The sequence below is a fragment of the Apteryx mantelli genome, chromosome 2 (genome assembly GCF_036417845.1).
Source record: "Apteryx mantelli isolate bAptMan1 chromosome 2, bAptMan1.hap1, whole genome shotgun sequence".
In the NCBI taxonomy this organism is placed as follows: domain Eukaryota; kingdom Metazoa; phylum Chordata; class Aves; order Apterygiformes; family Apterygidae; genus Apteryx; species Apteryx mantelli.
This window is the reverse complement of record NC_089979.1, coordinates 101,663,162-101,682,341: the sequence shown is the minus strand read 5'-3', so window position 1 is coordinate 101,682,341 and position 19,180 is coordinate 101,663,162. Positions and strand designations below refer to the sequence as shown.

Below are 19,180 nucleotides of genomic sequence, written 5' to 3'. Positions count from 1 at the left end.
CGGGAGGAAAAAAGACAACATTTTGGCAGGTTGCCATTAGCAGAACCCTCCCTTTGAAGTAGGGGGCAATAAGAGTGACCTTAAAGTGTCAACCAATATGCAGTTCCAAGCTCTAAAATCACCATTTGTTCTCTCTTTCTGTATTTGTTTCCAGTATTTATTACTCCTAAAGTCTCTGCACATCATGATTCTGTTTCTTTACCTCCTCTGCTCATACAGATGTAAAGGCAGCAATGCTGTTGAGTGATCAGAGAGCTGGGACTCCTGAAGTCCTTGCGCGGCCCTGCCAGTATCTTAAGCAAGCCTCTGCCTTCTCTCCTCTGCCCTGGTGTGTCCTGTGTAAAACAGCTGCAGCAATGAAAAAGTGTGGCAGTATTACCTAGGTATTATTTAGGTATGAAGAGTTTTTACTGATCATGTTTTATGGATAAGAAAATAATAGTAACCTGAAGATAACAAGCAACATAATATGCAAGCACAGAAAACATGCTTTCCCTTATTTGTAATTTTCTCAACTTTTTTCTGAACAAAGTTTTCTTTATGTAGGCCAATTAGCAGGATATTTTATTTCTTGATTAGGTATCTTAGTCTCCTTTCTATGCAGAAGGCCACGTGTTGAGGCTTTGTAAATCAGTTACTATCCATATCATTTCTTGTGTTTTCATCTTCTTTCAACTTGTGGTTTTTGGTGTTTACTCCTGCCTGAAAGACTAGTTGAACGTGTTCTGCCAGTGTAGGATAGAAGAAGGGAAGCAGCAGCAGAAGGGAAAGGAAAAAGCAGCAGAAGAGGCATTTGTTTGTTTTACAGGGGCTTAAGAATTCAGCTATGAATTGTGCTATCCAACCTATGAAAGTGGAATTTCACTCATAAATTGAGGACTATGGCAAGCCATTGCAAAAGAAAGTAAAATTATGTCCACCATGACTTATAAAGACCTCTCCTTGATGGAACATTTTTCATTTTCTATTTGTTCACCTGTAAGGAGTTCAGAGAAGCAGCTTTCCAAGTGCTGTGCAAGAGGGAAAACAGATCAGATGTTTGAATGGAAAAAAAAAAAAAAAAGCTTTGAAAGTAATGTAAATGTCTTGAAATCAACTGTACTATTTCAGTCAAAATAATATTGTAGGAATAGCTAATGGTCATCTTACTTCACTGAATGTGGCCTGAAGTCCTAGTCAGTAGCTGCTCCTCTGGAAGGCAGTCAAAGTTTAAATGAAAGTAATTTAAAGAAATAATTTAAAGAAACTATATTGAAAAGCACTTGTCTTAATTAGAAAGAGAGCGAGAAAAAAATTTTCCTCATCAGTAATTAACTGCACATATGTTGGTTTTCAGAGGGAGAGGGAATAATGCTCTATAGCTTTGCAGTTTCCTGGTTATTTGTTTTCGAGGTCGCTTCATAGCTTTAAAGTCCCTTTTGTCAAGGGAGTCCAGTGTTCCCTTTTCTTGGCAATTGCAATATATTTCACTCGGTGGGTGATCTAGAAAGACTCAGAAGTAAACTTTGGGCCTTGTCTAATAACCTGCAAAATTAAAAAAGAAATATTTAGTAAGACTTTAATAAAGGTTAGATGAGCCCTACAGAATCAGATATCAAAGGGAGATCATTTAATTCGCTCTTGTCTCATTAAGTTGTATGTGCACTGCATGTGCAAACCAAAATGTTTGTAGTGAAGTTGTGGCAAGACCGTCCCTTTTCAGCTGCTTTATATTCAGACATTAGTACTCTTCTGAATAGCTGTTAGGAGCTATTAGTATTAGACGTTAGTAGCTATTCTGAATTAAAATGATTTAAAGCATATCTTGCACTTTAAAAAGTTCCACTGATACCAAGTAGAGTAAAATCTGGTTCTGTACTCATGCTTATTTTCTGACTTTGTTTCTTTTCCTTCAGTACAGCCTTTGATTTTTCTATTAGATGTATCTTTGTTTTGGGGGTGAGGGAGTGAGGGAAGAGAGAAATCCTTGTGTTTCTGGCTGCAAATTAGTACAAAGAGAGTTTGAGTTTTTTCAAACCACATTCAGTGAAACACTGTCCAGGGAATAATTTGGGGGGAGTAAACAGTTAACAGTAACTCAATAACCCTGTATGCGCTGTTCAGCTCTAGGGACTGCCAAGATGGGTCGCACTTTGTGGTGCTCTGGTTTCTTGCGTAGTCGAGAGTCACTGTCCTCCAAGCGGTGTAATGCCCTGTTTTTAAAATCATCTCTTCTAGCTGTGACTGCATTTACCCGTGCTGGGTGTTTTTAGCAGATGTGGCTTCTAATTCTCAGAGATTGGTTGGAGAGGGCTCACTGACTGTATAAATTGTTTTTCACAAAGGGAAGATACTGATTTTTACTTTTGTGAAAAAGTAGTAAATGTTAGGATGGCTATATGTCTATGTGTGTTAGGTATGAGCCTTAGCATCTTATGAACCTTGCTCCTGCGTTCAAATAAACTTGTAGATGCATCCCTTGATGATTATTTGCTTTCGTTAATCTGGAAATCTGTTGTTTATGTCTCTGTGATCTAGAGCAGTTATTTAGTATCAACAGAGCAGGTTTGACAGGTGTTCTTGGTATTTTTTAATTACAAAAGGAGAAAAGATAATCCTTCAGTTATAAAACCTTAGCCTAGATTTCATTTTGATGCCCTGACGATTCTCTATCCATAAACTGCACTTTTATAGTCCTTTTAAACATGCACATATTTTAAAGGGCTATAAATGCTTCCGTGTCAAGCTTTGGTTTCTTCCCATTGAAACAAATGAGCAGCAACTGTACCTTATATGTTTGTTCAGCTCCCATTACTGATGATGCACTTTTTAAAGGTTTGGGTGTTTGGTTTTGGTTTTGTTTTTTATGTAGGTAGTGGAAATCCATTTTAAAGATGAAAATAAACACAATGGTTGTTCTAAAATCTGTTTTCACTGTTTTAAAGCTTTTGTTTAAATCTTTCTAATCTGCTGCTTTCATCATAGAACTGATGTAACCCAGTGGTGGCTTTAGTGTTAGTTGAATATAGCAGGTCCTTCAGCATTAGCTGAAGCCCTCCCTCCCCACCCCAGGATAAATATTTGCCTTTTATTAAACAAGATAAGTTTCTCAGTGCTACTGAAAAACATGCTGACTTCTGCAACCTAGTTTAATTGAAAAGCTCTCTGTGAATCATTTTTCTTAATCTAATGCTACTATTGCTTTGGCACCAAATGTCTATGTATATGTGGGAGAGAAAATGAGTTTTGCCATGTCATCCCTTCTTCATTTCACACAAAAATAAACATACTACTGAAGGATCCAGATGAATTCCCAAATGTGTCTGCTGTTCTGTTTGAGCATCTGACTGACAGTCTTAAATTTATTATAATGGCATCTGTTTTAGTTGGTGTTTTCTTGTTTTAGTAAATCTTTAAGTAAAAATTTTCTTTTTCTACATTTGAGAAAGATTTATCTAGCAATTTTTTTTTTCCATGAGTAGAATATCTATTTTCTAACAGTACGGACAGACAGCCACCGTTACTGCTTTTGTTGAAAAAGTAGCCCACTGAGTTCAACAGCTCTCCTGACCTTGAGCTTACCTATCTTCTCTGATCTGAATCTGATCTGCTTTCAGTGGATAGTCCGGAAGTCTGAAACTGCGAGTTTAGTTGCTGAAAAGACCTTTTCCAAACCTCAAGGATCTCTCCGAAGCATGTCATTTGTTTCCACTATGCGAGTTGCCCATGACCAAGGATGGCTCCCACAGGCTGGGGAGCATGCTGGCCTCTGCGCCGCACAGGCATCTCCACAACGAACCCACAAAGAACCAGCTCCTTCCTCTGGCCCTTCCCAACTCCGTGCTGGGTGCGTACTGTCTTCCTAGGGTTAAGATTAACAGAGGAAGAGAGCTTTGCAATCAAAGAAAAGCTTCTTCTAGCCTTGTGATTTGGAAATCAAGGAGATTTGAGGAAAGAGTCCTTGGCCTAATATGAGAATTATCTGGAATCTCTAAATTTAAGCTTCCAGTTAGAGTTTGAAGGTGGTCTGTAGAGCCAGTGTGCTGCTACTAGATATCTGTAGGGAAGTGAAGACTTCAGTTAGCTTCCACCCTCTGTCACAGCAGTAGGTCAGTCATGTGACTATATAGATTAGCTTTTCTGGTGAGAGTTAAAAAAAACTCGTTTTCGTGACTGTCCATCTCGAATCTCAGCATCTGTCTCTGGCGCAACAGGCACAGCTGTCACCTATCAGCAGCCTTGGAGCTGCCTGTCTGCCAAGTCAGATGCTCTAATACCCATGCAGCACCCGATGCTCTAATACCCATGCAGCACCTCCATTTTGTACTTACGAGCTCTGTGGATGTATGCATGAGTACCTATGCTCGCTTCTTAATGTCCACCCAGTTGATTCAGTTTTCTTTTATTTTTGCAGTTCAAAAATATGTGCGATAATCAAGAATAAATGGTCTTCCTCCGAAATATTCAACTCTGAAACAGTACCCATTATGAATATGTTAATGTCTGATTATACACCGTACAACTGTGCCGCATAGGATTGCTCTACATGCCTAGTTCATTTGAAATATGATATACTCAAATAATATACAAAGGCAGGGGTTATCGCTCATATTCCAGTCAGAATCTGTGCTATGATTGGATTTGTTGCTAGAACCACAGCCTCTTTCAATACAGGGAGTGGTATTTTATGGCCTCAGCCAGTCGTTGGATTTTTAAATGATCTGCTCCTTCAGAGTCCAGCAAGTCATAACCCCTGAGAAGCCGGGCTCTTGACTGTTTTGCTTCCCAAGATGAAATTGCAGATAAACATCATGGCATGCAGAAGTACTCCCTTCACGTGACACTGAATAGTCCTGACCCATCAGGAAGGAGGATGGGGCTAAACATTTCCTTCAGCTCCATGTAGGTCACATCGTCTCCCAGTCTTAGCCCTGTTTCTCGGGGTAGGTTTGGAGCATTTCTCATGGAGCATATCTCTACCCACAGGACTGGAACCAAAGCTTACAGGTCCCCAAGTAGTCCTTACATGGAAATGGTTTTCGGTTCCGGTGATTGACTCCAAGGTGAAATTAAGTCCCTGTCTTATTGCTAAGCCTTCAACACACAGATGTTTTGTACAGTTTACCTGAAAGAAGGATGTATTAAAAAAGCTAAATTGCTTTAAGCATAGGAGAAGCCTAGCCGTCTTGTATGACAGTACATTCTGTAGAGTGATCTCTGCTTTAATCATGTTTTTAAGGAAATGCTAGTGCCTATACAAAATGTTTTATTGATGGCCCTGGAAACTGAGATATCACAGCTCAGTTTTCTGGTTTGTTTTTGAACTGATAATCCAAGGAACTGGCCTTAATCTGAGCATTTTTATTACAGTTCTAAAGGCTGCTTGGTTTTCCATTTGTCTTTGAAGAAAACTAGGCCTTCCAGAGTAAGTGAGATGTAGTTTGGGGGTTTTTTGGTGCGGGACTGTTCATATATCCTAATTTTATAAAGCTGATCATATATAGGCTTAATTTAGGAAGTTTTCTTATTTCTAATTAAGCTAGTTGTATGGGAATCAGATTTTCCCAATAATGGATTAGAGCAATGCTTTGCAAAGCAGTAAAAATCAGAGTACTGTATTTTAGTTGATTATAGCTCACCGGTAATGTATTCTTCACTCGTTATATGCTTTTTACACAGAAGGTCAGCATTTTCTGAATGAATGTCTAAAGTTAGACTACTAAGTATATATTGAGTTCCAAACGTTTTAGATTTTTTTCTAGGCAAATTGACTGTTGGGTAAGAGTAGATTCAGGGCTTTAGGTACCAATTAAATAACCTAGTCTAATAAATAATGAATACAAAAGCTTTGAAACTTGGGGAAGAGAACAGCTTTCCTTTCTGGTAAATGAAAGCCTCAGCATCAAGACCTAAAGACTGTAGATTCAGGGTTATAATTGCAAGATTTAAAAGCGGATGACAAGATCTCAAGGCAAACATCCCTCAATACGTCCCTCAGCGCTAGCTTAGGGAGCTGATGGTGCTGTGTTCTGTGGTGATCCTTGTCGTGAGCTCATCCTCTCTGGTTTTGAATGCTTTTTCTCTCTCCCCAGCTTCCCTTGCCATTCAGTACAAATATAATGCTGATAGTTCCCAGCTCAACTCCTACCATATAAAGTTGCAATGCATTCACTTTAAACTCCCGTCCTTACTGCTGTTCGCTTAGGTGAACGAAAATACATACTTAGAGAATCCTTTCAGATTTGTAATATCCATCATATCCAATGAGTATTTCACTTACAATTCTGGGCATTTGGAGACATTTGAGGGGGGCAAGGAATTTGATGATATGGATCTGGAAGCCTCCTGGTGACAGCTGAAAACAGGGTGGCCACTGGGCAATTCATATTAGCAGTAGCCGTGCTATCAGCATTATAGGATGCACTGTGCTCTTATCAGAGAAACAGCATCTCCCAGAGCTTCCTGTTTTATTGCCCAAATGTGATTGTTATAGGAATGGCAGGGGTTTTTTTGTTTGTTTGTTTTTGTTTTTTTTATGCTTGTGTATACATGTGTGGAAGTCAGGAGATGTGTCTGTAGGGAAAGGTTATGTTTGTGGGGAAAGGAAGGGGGATGGAGAGATGATCTGCTACAACTAACATGGCTCCGTCACAATGTTACCTTAGGAATGGTTAACACTTTTTAGATATTTGTTAGGCTGTTGGAAAAAGTTCCAGGTGCTGCCATCTTCCTGATTATTAATAGTTTAAACTTACATAACTTCATGCAAATGCAAGAAACTTTGGATCGACCCTTTGCATAATGCTCAATGATGTCATGATCTCACATTATCAATATTCTCTTTTCTTATGACGTGGAAGCATGCTAATTTTAAATGGAAAAAAATGCACAGAACATCCCATTAGAATTACAGAAAAGAAAACCAGTTTTCAGGAAAATGGATGGAATATGAGTGTGCTATAAAACTTTGTTACTGTTTGTATGCTTTATTTTATTTTTTTGCATGGAACATACCTACTCTTATTCATCATTAAATCAAGTTGAGAACTGGATCAAATGCAACTGAAAAAGAAGTCCAAAAAAAAAAAAATTTTCTAAATTCTCCATGAGTCCGTTGATTTGGGGAGGAAGAGGCATAAATGGGAGGGAGTGGAGGCAGACAATGTAGCCTTCTTTTTTTGTTTAATATAGTTTTCTTTTTACTTATGTGGTTTGTAGGTTATGGAGGCTTTATGCGTTATAATTTTTTTCTGCTGGACTGACCGCTGAACCAAAGCCTGCTTTGACAAGCAGCTAATGATTCTTTACTTAAATAATTCACGTACTGGCATCCGATAACTAAAATAATGCTATTTGCAAATAGTCCTGAACTGGACTTTCTGTTAACTTTCTGTTATTTCTAACTTAATGTTTCATTCTATCTTAATGTTTCATCCCATTCTATTTTCTGGTTCAGCTGCTTAACAGAAATGTTTTATTTGTGTTAATTTGAAAGTGTGATGTCCAGTGCCAGTTTGATTCAGCTTGTACTGTGCTTTAAGCCAAACTGATACAGCTTAATACCTTATAAATTGAACGTTGATATTGTCATGAATGCTTTCCATTAATGTCTGTGCAGGTAGTGGAGCAGCAGAAGTAGAGCTGAGCTCCAGAAAAAAATGGTGTAACAAATCTTGGTGTCTTAAGAATTACTAATAAAAAAAAGTAAATAGGGAGATGGTAAAATTCATGTATTGCTAGCCACCCTTGTGCCAACACATACCTACTGGGAAGATGTAGAGGGCTGTTTGCCTACTGCCACAGCTCCCCCCTCCTTGTTGCCCTCCATTTCTAGCTTCACTGAGTTTCTTTTTCCAGTGACTTACATCATTTTCGCTTTCACCTTCTCTCTTTTTGTCCCACTGTGTGCCTCTTTCCTTGATTTGACCTCAGAGAGGAGGAAGAGTCTGAAGAAGAGGAAGAAGAACAGCCAGTTACAGAGCCCAATACTGAGGATGAGGGGGAGAAAGAGGCCAGTAGGCAGGTCGAAGCCAGGTACCAGGACTCAGTGTCGTCCCTGCACCTTTCCTCGGCTCTGCAGATCCTGGCATTAACTCACCACCCCTTTTAACTCACATTCCCAGATTTCCTTTTAAAGCCACCCTCCAGGAAATTTTTTTGAGTCTAAAAGCTTTGCTGTTGTGCGTGCTAATGGCAACACATTTAATTATATCTGCTCAATGCTGGAAGAACCGTTTGCACTCACTCACTCTTGATTACTTTGGTACAAAATGAGTAACAGTCACACATCATAAAAACATTTAGCAGAGAGCATAACTTTTTTTGAAGCATGGCTTAGGCCTATCCTTTTTGTTAGAGCAATGCTGAAATATTACAATGCTTTATTGAGTTAGGCTACTGCTTGGTTTCTTAGGTTTTTATTGTTATCCCTATTTTTGTGCTATAACCTCATTAGCAATATCTGTCAATATGGAGAAGATTGCCATTTTTTGAATACTGCTTTTGATTTATTTCAATTTTGTTCATTTTTTAATAGGAGAGAACTACCCAGAGGTAAAGCTGATAGACATATATCATTTTGTACATATATGCACATCTGTGTGTATATATGGATATAAACAAACCAGCTATCAAAACAATATTCTCATGTAAAATTTTCCACTTATTTCAGAGGTATATATGGATTTGGCATCTGGCAACTTTATTGTAATAAATTGGAAAAAAAGGAAATACGGTCTCTCTTCCAGACAGCCATTTGATTTAAGTTAAATTGTTTGGCTTTGCAACTCGGCAAATGAGATTGGATTTTTTTTATTTTTTTTTTAATCAACCACATTCATGCAGACACTGTACAGCATGGAAGGAAGAAAGGAAACTGTTTAATGTGCAAATTCCAAAGAAAATACTGTACTGTTGTTATTAATATCTTCCAGTCTGCAAATCTAGCCAAAGGTTGCCTGAAATTTCAAAATTAAGTGATAATTTCCTCAAATCCAAAAGCTTAATAGTCAAAGCTAAGACAGTAAATCAGATGAATATACTAAATATTGTGAAAAAACATAGAGTTTAGGAGCCATATAAAGGGCATAATGTGCTTATAGGACATCATTCTTTTAAAAGAATAGTCACTTTGAGATGGTGGGGTGATACTCAGATGACTTTCCTAAATACCTCCTTTCACTGTCACTGAAGTATAACAGAAATGGTTGATATTCTGGCCATTTATTTTAAATCCTGTCAGGAAGGGTAGGAGTAGTCTGGCTTCAGTGATTGCTCTCATGCACAGCTGGTGAAATAGGTGAAGGTTTCCAGGCTGCCCTGTGCGTTTCTGTTGTGAGAATGATTACCGGGTGAACGATTAACTTCATAATATCCTATGTGACTTATATTTTTGTTACTTACTCTGTGGCAAACACACACTCTCCAGCAAAGGTCCGGTTGTTTGTACACTGTGTAGGTGGAGGGCAGAGGTGGTCTAGGGTAAATCGAACCCACTGCCTGCCAAGCAACACAGCCCAGAGCCCTTGTGCAGTGCTTATGCTGGAGATGGTGGTGGTAGCAGGTATCCAGGAGTGCATATCCCATGGCTTTTCACCTGTCTTGCCATTTTTCCTTCTGTAGTTCAACAGCACCTACCTACGTTAGAGCAAGGTGGGTGTGTTTTCCGTTGCACTAAGTAGCTCTAATGGTGTTTATCTAACACCAGCACAGAGATCGAATGGGATGCTGACACTCATAAATTAGTGGCTTCACACCTAGGCAAACCATTTGGTAAGATGTTGCTTTTAAAATAGCTTTAAACCTTAATTTTGACAGAGGAATGCTTATTGGGCACTTTTCATTTTCACCTTTGGATGAGTGTTTCTGGGTTTTTAATAAAAATATCAATTTGCTGGGGAGGATGGTAATCAGATACCTGGGCTTCAGGAGTCCTCATGCAGACAGTGTCTTAATGTATCTTTGCTCTACGTGTCAGATCATCCAGCGTGTTGAGACTGCTTTGTGCCGCTCTGATGATGCTTCCAATCTAACAGGCCATGTGAAAATAGTGCAGAAAACAGTTGTGAAAAGGTTCATGAAAATACAATTCCAATCAAAATTCAGACTCCGAGTTCTGAAAGTCTGTGGATTAAATCCCTTCCATTCCTTTAAGCTGAATTCCTCCCTGTTCTCAGTTTTTCTGACCCCAAGAAGAATCCTACTAGGATACAAAGATTTGAATATCTTTAACTTAAAAAAAAAAAAAAAAAAGAGGGAAAGAGAGAGATTGTCTACATTTAGGGAAGTTTTTGTTTGTTTGACTCTCCTAGCCTTTATTTTTTCCCAAAACACTATGATCTATTGATCTCTCTTTTCCCTGTTTCTCTCTGCCTTTCTCTTCCCTTCCTCGCAACATTTTCCTCCTGCAGTGGGGTCCCAGCTGCCCACGAGGTTACGAATGAGAACCTTTCACAGTGCTCTGATGCTTCAACCGTCTCAAGTGCAATTTCTCCAGCCGAGAGGCCTCTTCCCTGCTCTAGAGCAAAGAGCTCTTCCAGCAGCTCCTCTTCTTTGCCTGATTCATCTGTCTCCCATCATAATTCTGTTCATTCATCACCATCCTCACCTGCGACAGTTTTGCTAAACTCTTCCCAAAATTCATCAGCATCCATTACTCCAAAGGCATCTCCAACGGTAGAGAAATTACCTTATGTACCACATACCCCTTTTCACCTCTTCTCTTATGACTTTGAAGAGTCTCCAGCATCTGTGAAAGAAAAGGAAGCAGAGGTGATAAGGGAAAACAGGTAGATTTTATGCAGCTGACATTAATTTTTAGTTAAATGAATAACACCTTTTGAGAGTTTTATAGTGGTAATAACGTGCTCTCTGTGTTGTATTATTTCCAGAACATACTGTATTAGTTTTAGTCATGTAAGCCTATATTTTGATTTGATTGATATTCTCCCCTTGCCTTTGTTGCCTTCATTTCATCTTATTCCTCTTCAAGGTCTACGGTTAATAAGTAACCTGGCCTCCTCTGTACAGCAGTAGATAAATAATGTGTGATTTGGGAGATCATGTGTAGGAACATTATTTTGCTGTCATTTACAACAGTGTAATTTGCAGGCATGATTTCTTGAAAATTAATGGAGCTCTTCTGATACAGAACTGCAAGAGATCAGATCGGCACATGGAATTCAAGGTTGAAATCCTGGCTTCAAAGGCTGAACTGCCAAATCTTGAATTTGCTGTTAGATTATGCTGCATATCTCTGTCACATGCAATTTCAGCTTGTGCTTGTAACAAAGATATATATTGAACCTTATAAAGAACATATAGTGCTTGGAATAGACAGTTTTCCCTCCATAACGTATGGTCATATTCAGCGGCTCATACCTTTCTTTTAATTTTTAATTCTAATTTTTAATCTCCCTATCCTACCCATTTGAAAACATGTAAAGCTTTTTGTTTTGTCTCAATCTATTTAGCAATAAAACAGATGACAATAGATAAAACAGAAAGCAATGCTAGAGAATCGCCTTTAAAAGTTGACATTTTTTAGCTTCCTTTCCCGATGATCAGTGTTTGATGTTATAAATGTACACATATATTATGAGCATATTTATTTCTTCCTTTCTGCAGTAGTCCTTCTGAATTTCTGCATATGAACAAATATTTTGATTCCTTTGATCTTTTAATTTTCAATCTTTCTCTTCTAATAGGTGGGTGGGTTTTTCTGCTGGTTTTTCATTTCTCTGAGAAGCCTGTAAATCCAAGTAACTGTTGATAAAGGACTTAGTTCAGATGTCTTTCCTTGAACTCTGGGATTCCTCCAAATTTACATTTTCCTGCATATTTGCCATTTTCCCTTAGGCCTTTCCCACTCCTTTATTGTGCTCTCATTATTGCTGCTGTTACAGTTATACTTTTTAGAGAGAATATGTAAGTACATTTTTAAATACCCCCTGTTCCTGCAATATTTAGTATTTCTGCAGCGAATTTTTTTCCTCTGACTCTCCTTGTGCTTCTCTTTATCATATAAGGTGGAGGGTGTGATGTAAGGGAGGATTGTGTTGGGTTTATTTGGAGAAAAAAGAGGGAAAAGCTTGTGTGAGTTGGGCAGGGATGTGTTCATAAAAGAAGTAAATGCCTGAATATCTGGGGTTTCTGCAGAGGGAAGGCTTCTGGGACGAGGCCAGTGCAGTTTGCATTGGTATATCAGACATGACGGGAAAATGGAAGTAATAGCAACCACCAGAAGAAGGTCAGAGAGAGAAACATGGTATATAGGATGCAGACTTAAGCTGATGCACAGGTTTTGACTTGCTACTGTCCCAGCTTCTCTTTTGCTGTCTAAACTTCATTTTGAGGGATGCCACATCCATGTTAGTCCCTCTAAATTTGATTTTGCTAATACTCGTTGCTCTAAGCCTATAGAAGGTGTGTTGTCCCCATTTTTAATTGGGGGTATCTTAACTTTGGCCTCATTGAAATTCCCTACTCTGAAACAAGATTCTGCACTGTGTCAGCTTTTTCAAGGGCCAGAAGAAGAGAAAAGTAAACATAATCAATAAGAAGGTTTCTGTATAAAGCATGATTCCTTCCATTATATATATATAAATCCTAACTGAAATTTATTCTGATTTTAACACTGGCCGTGGCAGTCAGCAATGCTGTTGTACCCTAAGGAATGAAGCCTGAAACTCTGGATGAAATTTTGCATGACTAAATGAGTGAGTTAAATGGAGCTCAAGGAAAAACAACAAGCATTTTCAAATAGAATTGCTGAGTGAAGAGAAATTACTTAGTGCTGACGCATGTCAGAGAAGAAGAGGCAGAGAAAGGATAAGATAAAAGAGGGTGTATCATGCATTGTGAATTATAATAAAGAAAATGAAGTTTTCCTTTTTCCTGAACTGACTTTTGTCATTTGGATGAGTTGGCCATGTAGACTACTTTACCCGCGGAGCATCATATGCTTTCCAAGCGGGAAAATGATATTTTCTGTGAAAAGAAATGTTAACATTTTTCCGGATCAGGAATCTCTCTGTCTCCTTGACAAGCCATTTAAATACAATGGTTAAAAGGCCCAGCAAAGCAATACCATTGCCTTTTCTGTTCACTACAAGAGCCAGGATGAAAACATTGCTACAAGGGACTCTGGGGAAGTGACCCATTCCAAGAGTCCTGGAAGCAATTTCTCTTTGATCAGCAAACTCTCATTGAAGTCAAGTTTTTTGGGTTTTGTTTTTTTTTTAAATAGAGCAAATGGCTGGTAGAAATTCCTAAAGCCATGCTTCCGGAGACATGTCTTTTTAACCATGGTGATGATTTTTTACAGACATTGTAAGATATGGCACATAAGCTATGACTTATGTTGGAGGAGGGGAAAGCAAATATATACTGCCTGCTTTAACTGAAAAGAATGTGGATGCTTTTCATTTGTAACACAAACGTTCGCCAGTCATATGCGTCCGTGTTCAGATGATGCCTGGGGAATGCTGCCCTTAATTTCACTAGGAACGAATACTGCTGACATGTATCATTTCAGTCCCTTTTTTAATGGCCAGGTATCAGCTCCAAAACCAGCGAATAAATCTGAGTAATTGAACAGTGATTTAAGTATTCCAACTTCAAACAGTCACTTAAGAGGACCATTCTGATCTCTCATTAATCTCCATACCAATAGCTCAGTATTCAAATCAAGTATTTCCATGGTATGGTTTATATTAAAAGGAGATGACAGGCTACATACATTGAAGTTGGGGTTAGAGGAATATTTTCAGAAGCTGGATGTCTGGAAAGTTCTGGGGTATGGCAGCATTCCCACCCCTTAAACAAGGTTTGCTGTCGCATGTCTGCTTGCTGACTATTCCTTGTCTCTCTTTCTGTCTCTCCCTTTCTGCTGTTTTTCTTCTCACCACTTCAGGTACAATAGCTGTGGCAGCAGCTCTTACTCTTCTCCGCGACCTTACTCTGGATTGAGTGCCCCTACAACACCCACTTCTCGTTATGGGACCACTCTGTCACCACCTCAGGAGACCAAATCGGACAGGTTTGTATTTTAATCAGCATTTTGACACAGTTGCTTTGGACAGAGGGTAAAGGAGAAACGTTTAAGTTGCTCTGAATGAGTATTGGAAATATCTTCTAGCCAGATCAATCCTAATATTGGGAAGAGAATGTACAAAAAGCTAGAAATGTTCTTTTCCCTGCTCATTCTCGAGTCGCTGTTTGCAGAGTTAGTGTTAAAGGCTGGATCTATTTCCACTCCACCTCTGCGTCCACTTAAAATGGATAAAACAGACTTGTCTTATACTAATGCTGTTCTAAGTATTAGAAGGTGAATTTAAGCACATTTTATTTCTTTTTTTTTTTTAATCAGTTTAGACTGATTTACTTCCGCTTATATCATCTTAAATCAAGAATAAGATCTTGGAAATCTGTGTTTAGCTCAGAATTTCCTAGTCCATAATTTTGTTCTTCCTTGAAAATACATCTTATACCTCATAGTTAATCAAGGGCAAAAATTTTCTTGCTACGAGTAGAGGAAATTCTCACTAACCTATCGGCTATCATCTCACTTAAAAAAAAAAAAAAAGTAAAAACCACTACAGCAAAACGCCAGCAATCTTTGACCAATCAAAATACTACGGTGAATTATGTAAGGTGCTTATGGCGGGGGAAGAGGGGAAGATAGAAAGAATGTTATGGTTACATGAAAGAAATTCTTCTTAGCAAGAGATTGGGACCACCAAAAGGTAACTGATCATTACTACTTGAAAGTAAATGACAGCTTCAAAGGATGTTGTGCTGAGTTTAAGGAGAAAACATAGAAGTTTTAAATTACACTACTATCAAGATAATTTAATTTTAAAGAATTTCTAGTTTGGCCAGATGGGTTCAATGTTGTATGTTGCCAAATTGGCCTCTAATTCATAAAAATTCCATCTCCACTCAGTTCTTCTGAGCTGAGGACTGTTTTCCCAGGCTCTTTTGACTATATTCCAATTAATTTTTATTAATGATGTTTAGGTATCTATACATAGGTATAGAAATACATGTATATGTGTTTGTGTACGTATATATGTTTAAAACTACCTATTGCGTCACATCTTTTCCAGTCCACTATTCAGAGTGGGTCAAGTTAGGCTAAGTATTTCCAGCCGTGAATATTGATTTCATCCTTTTTCTCAGGTGAATAATTATATTAAGTTTATCTTTGGCGAAAGGCATCATTTTTCATTGCTCATCTTCCTAGAGCAACCTTGCTTGGTTTGTCTTTCCTGATCTGATTTAAATTATTGCCAACCTAAACTGGAATAAAAAAAATCAAAATGAGCATTTTCACCTGCTTTTGCATTATAAAAATAGGTGCAAGATAAGCCAGAATTACAGCCATCCCCTTGCTTTTGAAATTATAGCTTATTAAGGCTCAGCTCTTGTAAGCCTCTGATTGCTCCTGCAGAAAAGAATCCCCAAAGTGGTCAAATATTGAGATAGCTAAAGATAGTTGGGGCTATCTTGCAGGAGGCTGATCACACTGGCCTGGAGTCTGTAAGGGAAGTAAGCTTTCATTTCAGCATGTGCGTAAGTGCGTTGCTGGTTGGGAGCCAAAGTGCCTTGGCCCCACAGGATGAAGCTGTAAAATTTGCAGATTCATAGATAATAAGGCCAGAGGGGAGCTCTGTAATCGTCTATTCTGACCCATAATGTGTCTCTCAGAAGCTAAATGAAAGCACGCTGTACCTTCCCTTGTTTTAACGTGACAGTGCATGACTTCTCCTGGAAAGCATTCCAGTATTCACCATCACTGCTAGGAAAATAATTCATTTTTTGGAGGCATTTTTGTCTAGCTGCATCTTCTAGCCATTACATTTTGTTCTGCTTTTCTCTGCAAAATCGGAGAACACTCTGCCTTCAACAGGCAGTGCTCTTTTACATGTTTAAGTGCCTGAACGCAGTGCTTGGAGTTGCATCTCTGCCTTTCCTTCAGGCTGCGTTTACTGCTTTCAACCTCACATGGTAAAATCTCTTTCCTCTTATTTAAATTTGTAGCTTGCTATTCATGGCAGTTGAGCTCCCTAGTATTTGCACATTCTTATCTTTGAGGGGTTCTATGGACTAACACGTTTTGTTTTTGAGTCTCCAAGAGGTGTGAAAAATGCATGTGTTGCCTGCAGAATAGACATGGTTGTTTCTTAAAAGATAATGAAATTTGCAGGTTCAGGGTTCATACTGCTGTTTTGCATCATGCCGTGTTATTTCTGGGTGCACTGCAGTTCCAGATGTATTGGTCAGCCGGCTCTAAGGACATGCCTGTTTTGAAGAAGGGCAGAAGCATGCTTTTACTTTGTTGTCCTGAAATATATGAAGTGCAGAGATGCACGTGCAGGGATCTATGGATAGCATTTTGCTCATTATAGAGTAGATTGTATAATGCATGTTACATTCATCACTAACTAGTAAGTGGAAAATATTGTGAAACTTTTCAGTCTTCTTTCCATGGTGTTTGCCTTAGATTATGTAAACACTATTTCCTATCTCCTGATGGTAAAAATCTACACAGATTCAGACAAAAAAAAAGCTAAAAGCTGAGGAGGGCAAGGAGGGAGAGGAAGACACTTGATAAGAAGCAGATGCATATCTGTGGTTAGCTCCAAGGTGAGTTTTCTGCTTTCAGCTTATGATTACAGTTATCCAAGGACTTCATAGAAAGATCCCTGTCTTTTATCATGTAGGGAAGAGCTTCACATGCAGTTCCTGGTACTGTTTTTCTGACCTTAGCAAATGAAAAGGAAGGAAGGAGGAGCATTTAGAGCAGTGCCCGACAGAGTGATTCATGGTCCATTGGGTTGAAGCAACAGGCCTCTCAAAACTTTGGCTGCATTTTGCTTGGGTAAACAAGAGCTACAACTTAGGTGGAAAGCAGCAGTGCGGTTGACATGTTGACATTCATACTTTTAAAACCCTCTTTGGCTAAAATCAGGAGGGATCAAGAAGAGTGGTATAATTCAGTGCAAAAGTAACTAGATTTTGTTCTTTGAAATACACATAATGTTATATATTTGTGATTGTACATCAGAAGAAAAGGCTTACTTTACTGTTTCTTGGTTTCTAAATTCAGCTGCAGCCTTTTGCCAACTTCTTGCAATACTGTTCTTTCCCTCTCATTTCTCTGGGTCCCCTGTGGAGAGCCATGTTTCTAAAATGCATTTTGCTGCAATGGGAATCCTGCCGAAGGAGGGCAGATTACAGGGCACTTTCTGTTCAGTACCTTATTGAGAAAGAAAAAAGGATACTGGTTCTTTCATAGCACTGTGCTCAGGAAGCTTCCTCCCAATGCACAGGAGAGGTATCCCAGCCCTCCAGTTTTAGACTGCCAAAGGCTATTTTGCTCCATAACTATACTGCTCCCACTCTTCATGTCTTCATGAGTAATCACCAATTAACTCTCCCCCTGCCTTCCCAAATGAAAAAGTTTTATCGATCTCAGTTTCATAATCTCATACATTTTGCTAGCAAAGGGGAATAGCAAGACATTGCTGGAGCATACCAGGGAGAAAAGTACTTTTTTTGGAGCTCTGAATTGCCTTCTTGTTTGGGGGAAGATTTTTTTTTTCAAGACTCCTCCAGATTTCCTTGTCTTGAGCTCATATCTAGGCTATTTCTGTTTAGCCAAAGATCACCTTCTCAAATTCACAATCTAGTATGGTCACTGAAATTGAAAGCTGCAGACTGGAATCTACAGTTAACTGTGCATCACTGAAAAGTTGGGGTATCAACCTCATTACTTGCAAAGCTTCACAACCCCTCACTGTGTTTTAGTGTTGAAGTATATGTGTCTTTTTCACAGCCATAGTTAGAGGAGATGCTGAAGGAGGTCTAAATGCTGAGGCCAGAGCTCCTTCGTTCTCCACCAGCTTTAATTCATTCCATTGCCAGAAAAATATCTTTTGTTTCCCACTGGTGTGTTTGCCAAGGTAGGTTTCTTCTGATTCATTTGCCAGGAGACAGTTCCCACTGGGCTTGATAGCAGGAATTCATAGTTCCCCTGCCTCTGTCTGCTAAACCATGTGCCAGAAAGTTCAACATGCAAGCCGCCACTTCTCAGTCCTCCTGCCCTACCAGTATGAGCTTAGGCTCCACCTCTGCTTGGTCCCTCTGCAGTTCCTCCAAATCTCCAAGCTTGGGAAGGGCCTGTATGACACTTTCAAATTATTCCTGTTTGATGCACCCTCCAACTTTCTCAGACTATTAGGAAATAGACTAAGAAAGAAGAAACATGTCACATCTCACTGCCTGTCTTCTGACTTTCTTGTTTTATGGCCTGTGGCACTACATTACCTTGAGCTCCCATGAAGCACAGCCTTGAACAGAGTGGTCAACTCCATCTTCTTGTATGTCTTTTAAGGGTAAATGTACCACACAGTTTATCCTTCAGGATAAACTTCATGTGTATTTCTACAATGTGCACATAGACACTAAGCTTAGCAGGACTAGATCATACACAATTTTTTCTTCACTGAGTTTAAAGATACTTTAAAAATCATACCAGAAACCTAAACAGAAAAAATGCAGCAAAAGTCTGTAAATAGTTTTCCTTTGAGTTTTGTCCCCTTTCTGGGTGCTTGAAACAGTGATTTTTGGCAGTCTGGTTCTTCTTCAGACTTGTGTCTCTTAAAAAAAAGAAAATCCTTGAGAATGTTAAACAGCTTTTTGATTTAGACCTTCTACTAAAACTCAATATAACTGTAATTGTCTACGCCACCAGGGACGTGCTGCTGGACAAAGTTTCTTGGCAGGTTCTCATAACTCCTTTTTCTTTTCTTTACTTTTTCTCTTCTTTTTTTAAATTAGCCATCTATCACTAATCTGCACCCTGGAGTTATCTTACTCCAAATGTTGAATGCTAGGGAAAAGCAAGCAGCCTATGAAACAAAACCCATTGCACAGTCTCTTCGCCCAGGAACAGTTTCCCTTTCCTTGGCTTTATATTCTTTCTGCTTGTACCATCTTCTGTCTTTTTTATTATATACTCTGGAACTTTGGAAACAGAGACAGTGGCTGCTTTTTCTTGTGCTGAATCCCAAGCCAGTTTTTCACTCTGAATAATATAATGGGGAAGTAGGATGGTTGTTGGTTGTAGGTCGAGTTTGCCCCAGACCACTTTATTGCTGAGGTTGTTTTAGGAAATGCCGCCTTAGGAATTATATGG

General features: G+C 38.9%; 1 protein-coding gene across 1 annotated transcript in view; it reads left to right on the top strand.

Moving 5' to 3' along the window:
• The window catches only part of FHOD3 (formin homology 2 domain containing 3), a 119,558-nt gene that overhangs the window by 5,462 nt on the left and 94,916 nt on the right, over nucleotides 1–19,180 (top strand). Inside the window, exons 2-3 of the mRNA XM_067292172.1 lie at nucleotides 7,912–8,013; nucleotides 13,892–14,017. Of these exons, the coding sequence (XP_067148273.1) occupies nucleotides 7,912–8,013; nucleotides 13,892–14,017 (228 nt within the window). The remainder of the gene's footprint in view (nucleotides 1–7,911; nucleotides 8,014–13,891; nucleotides 14,018–19,180) is intronic.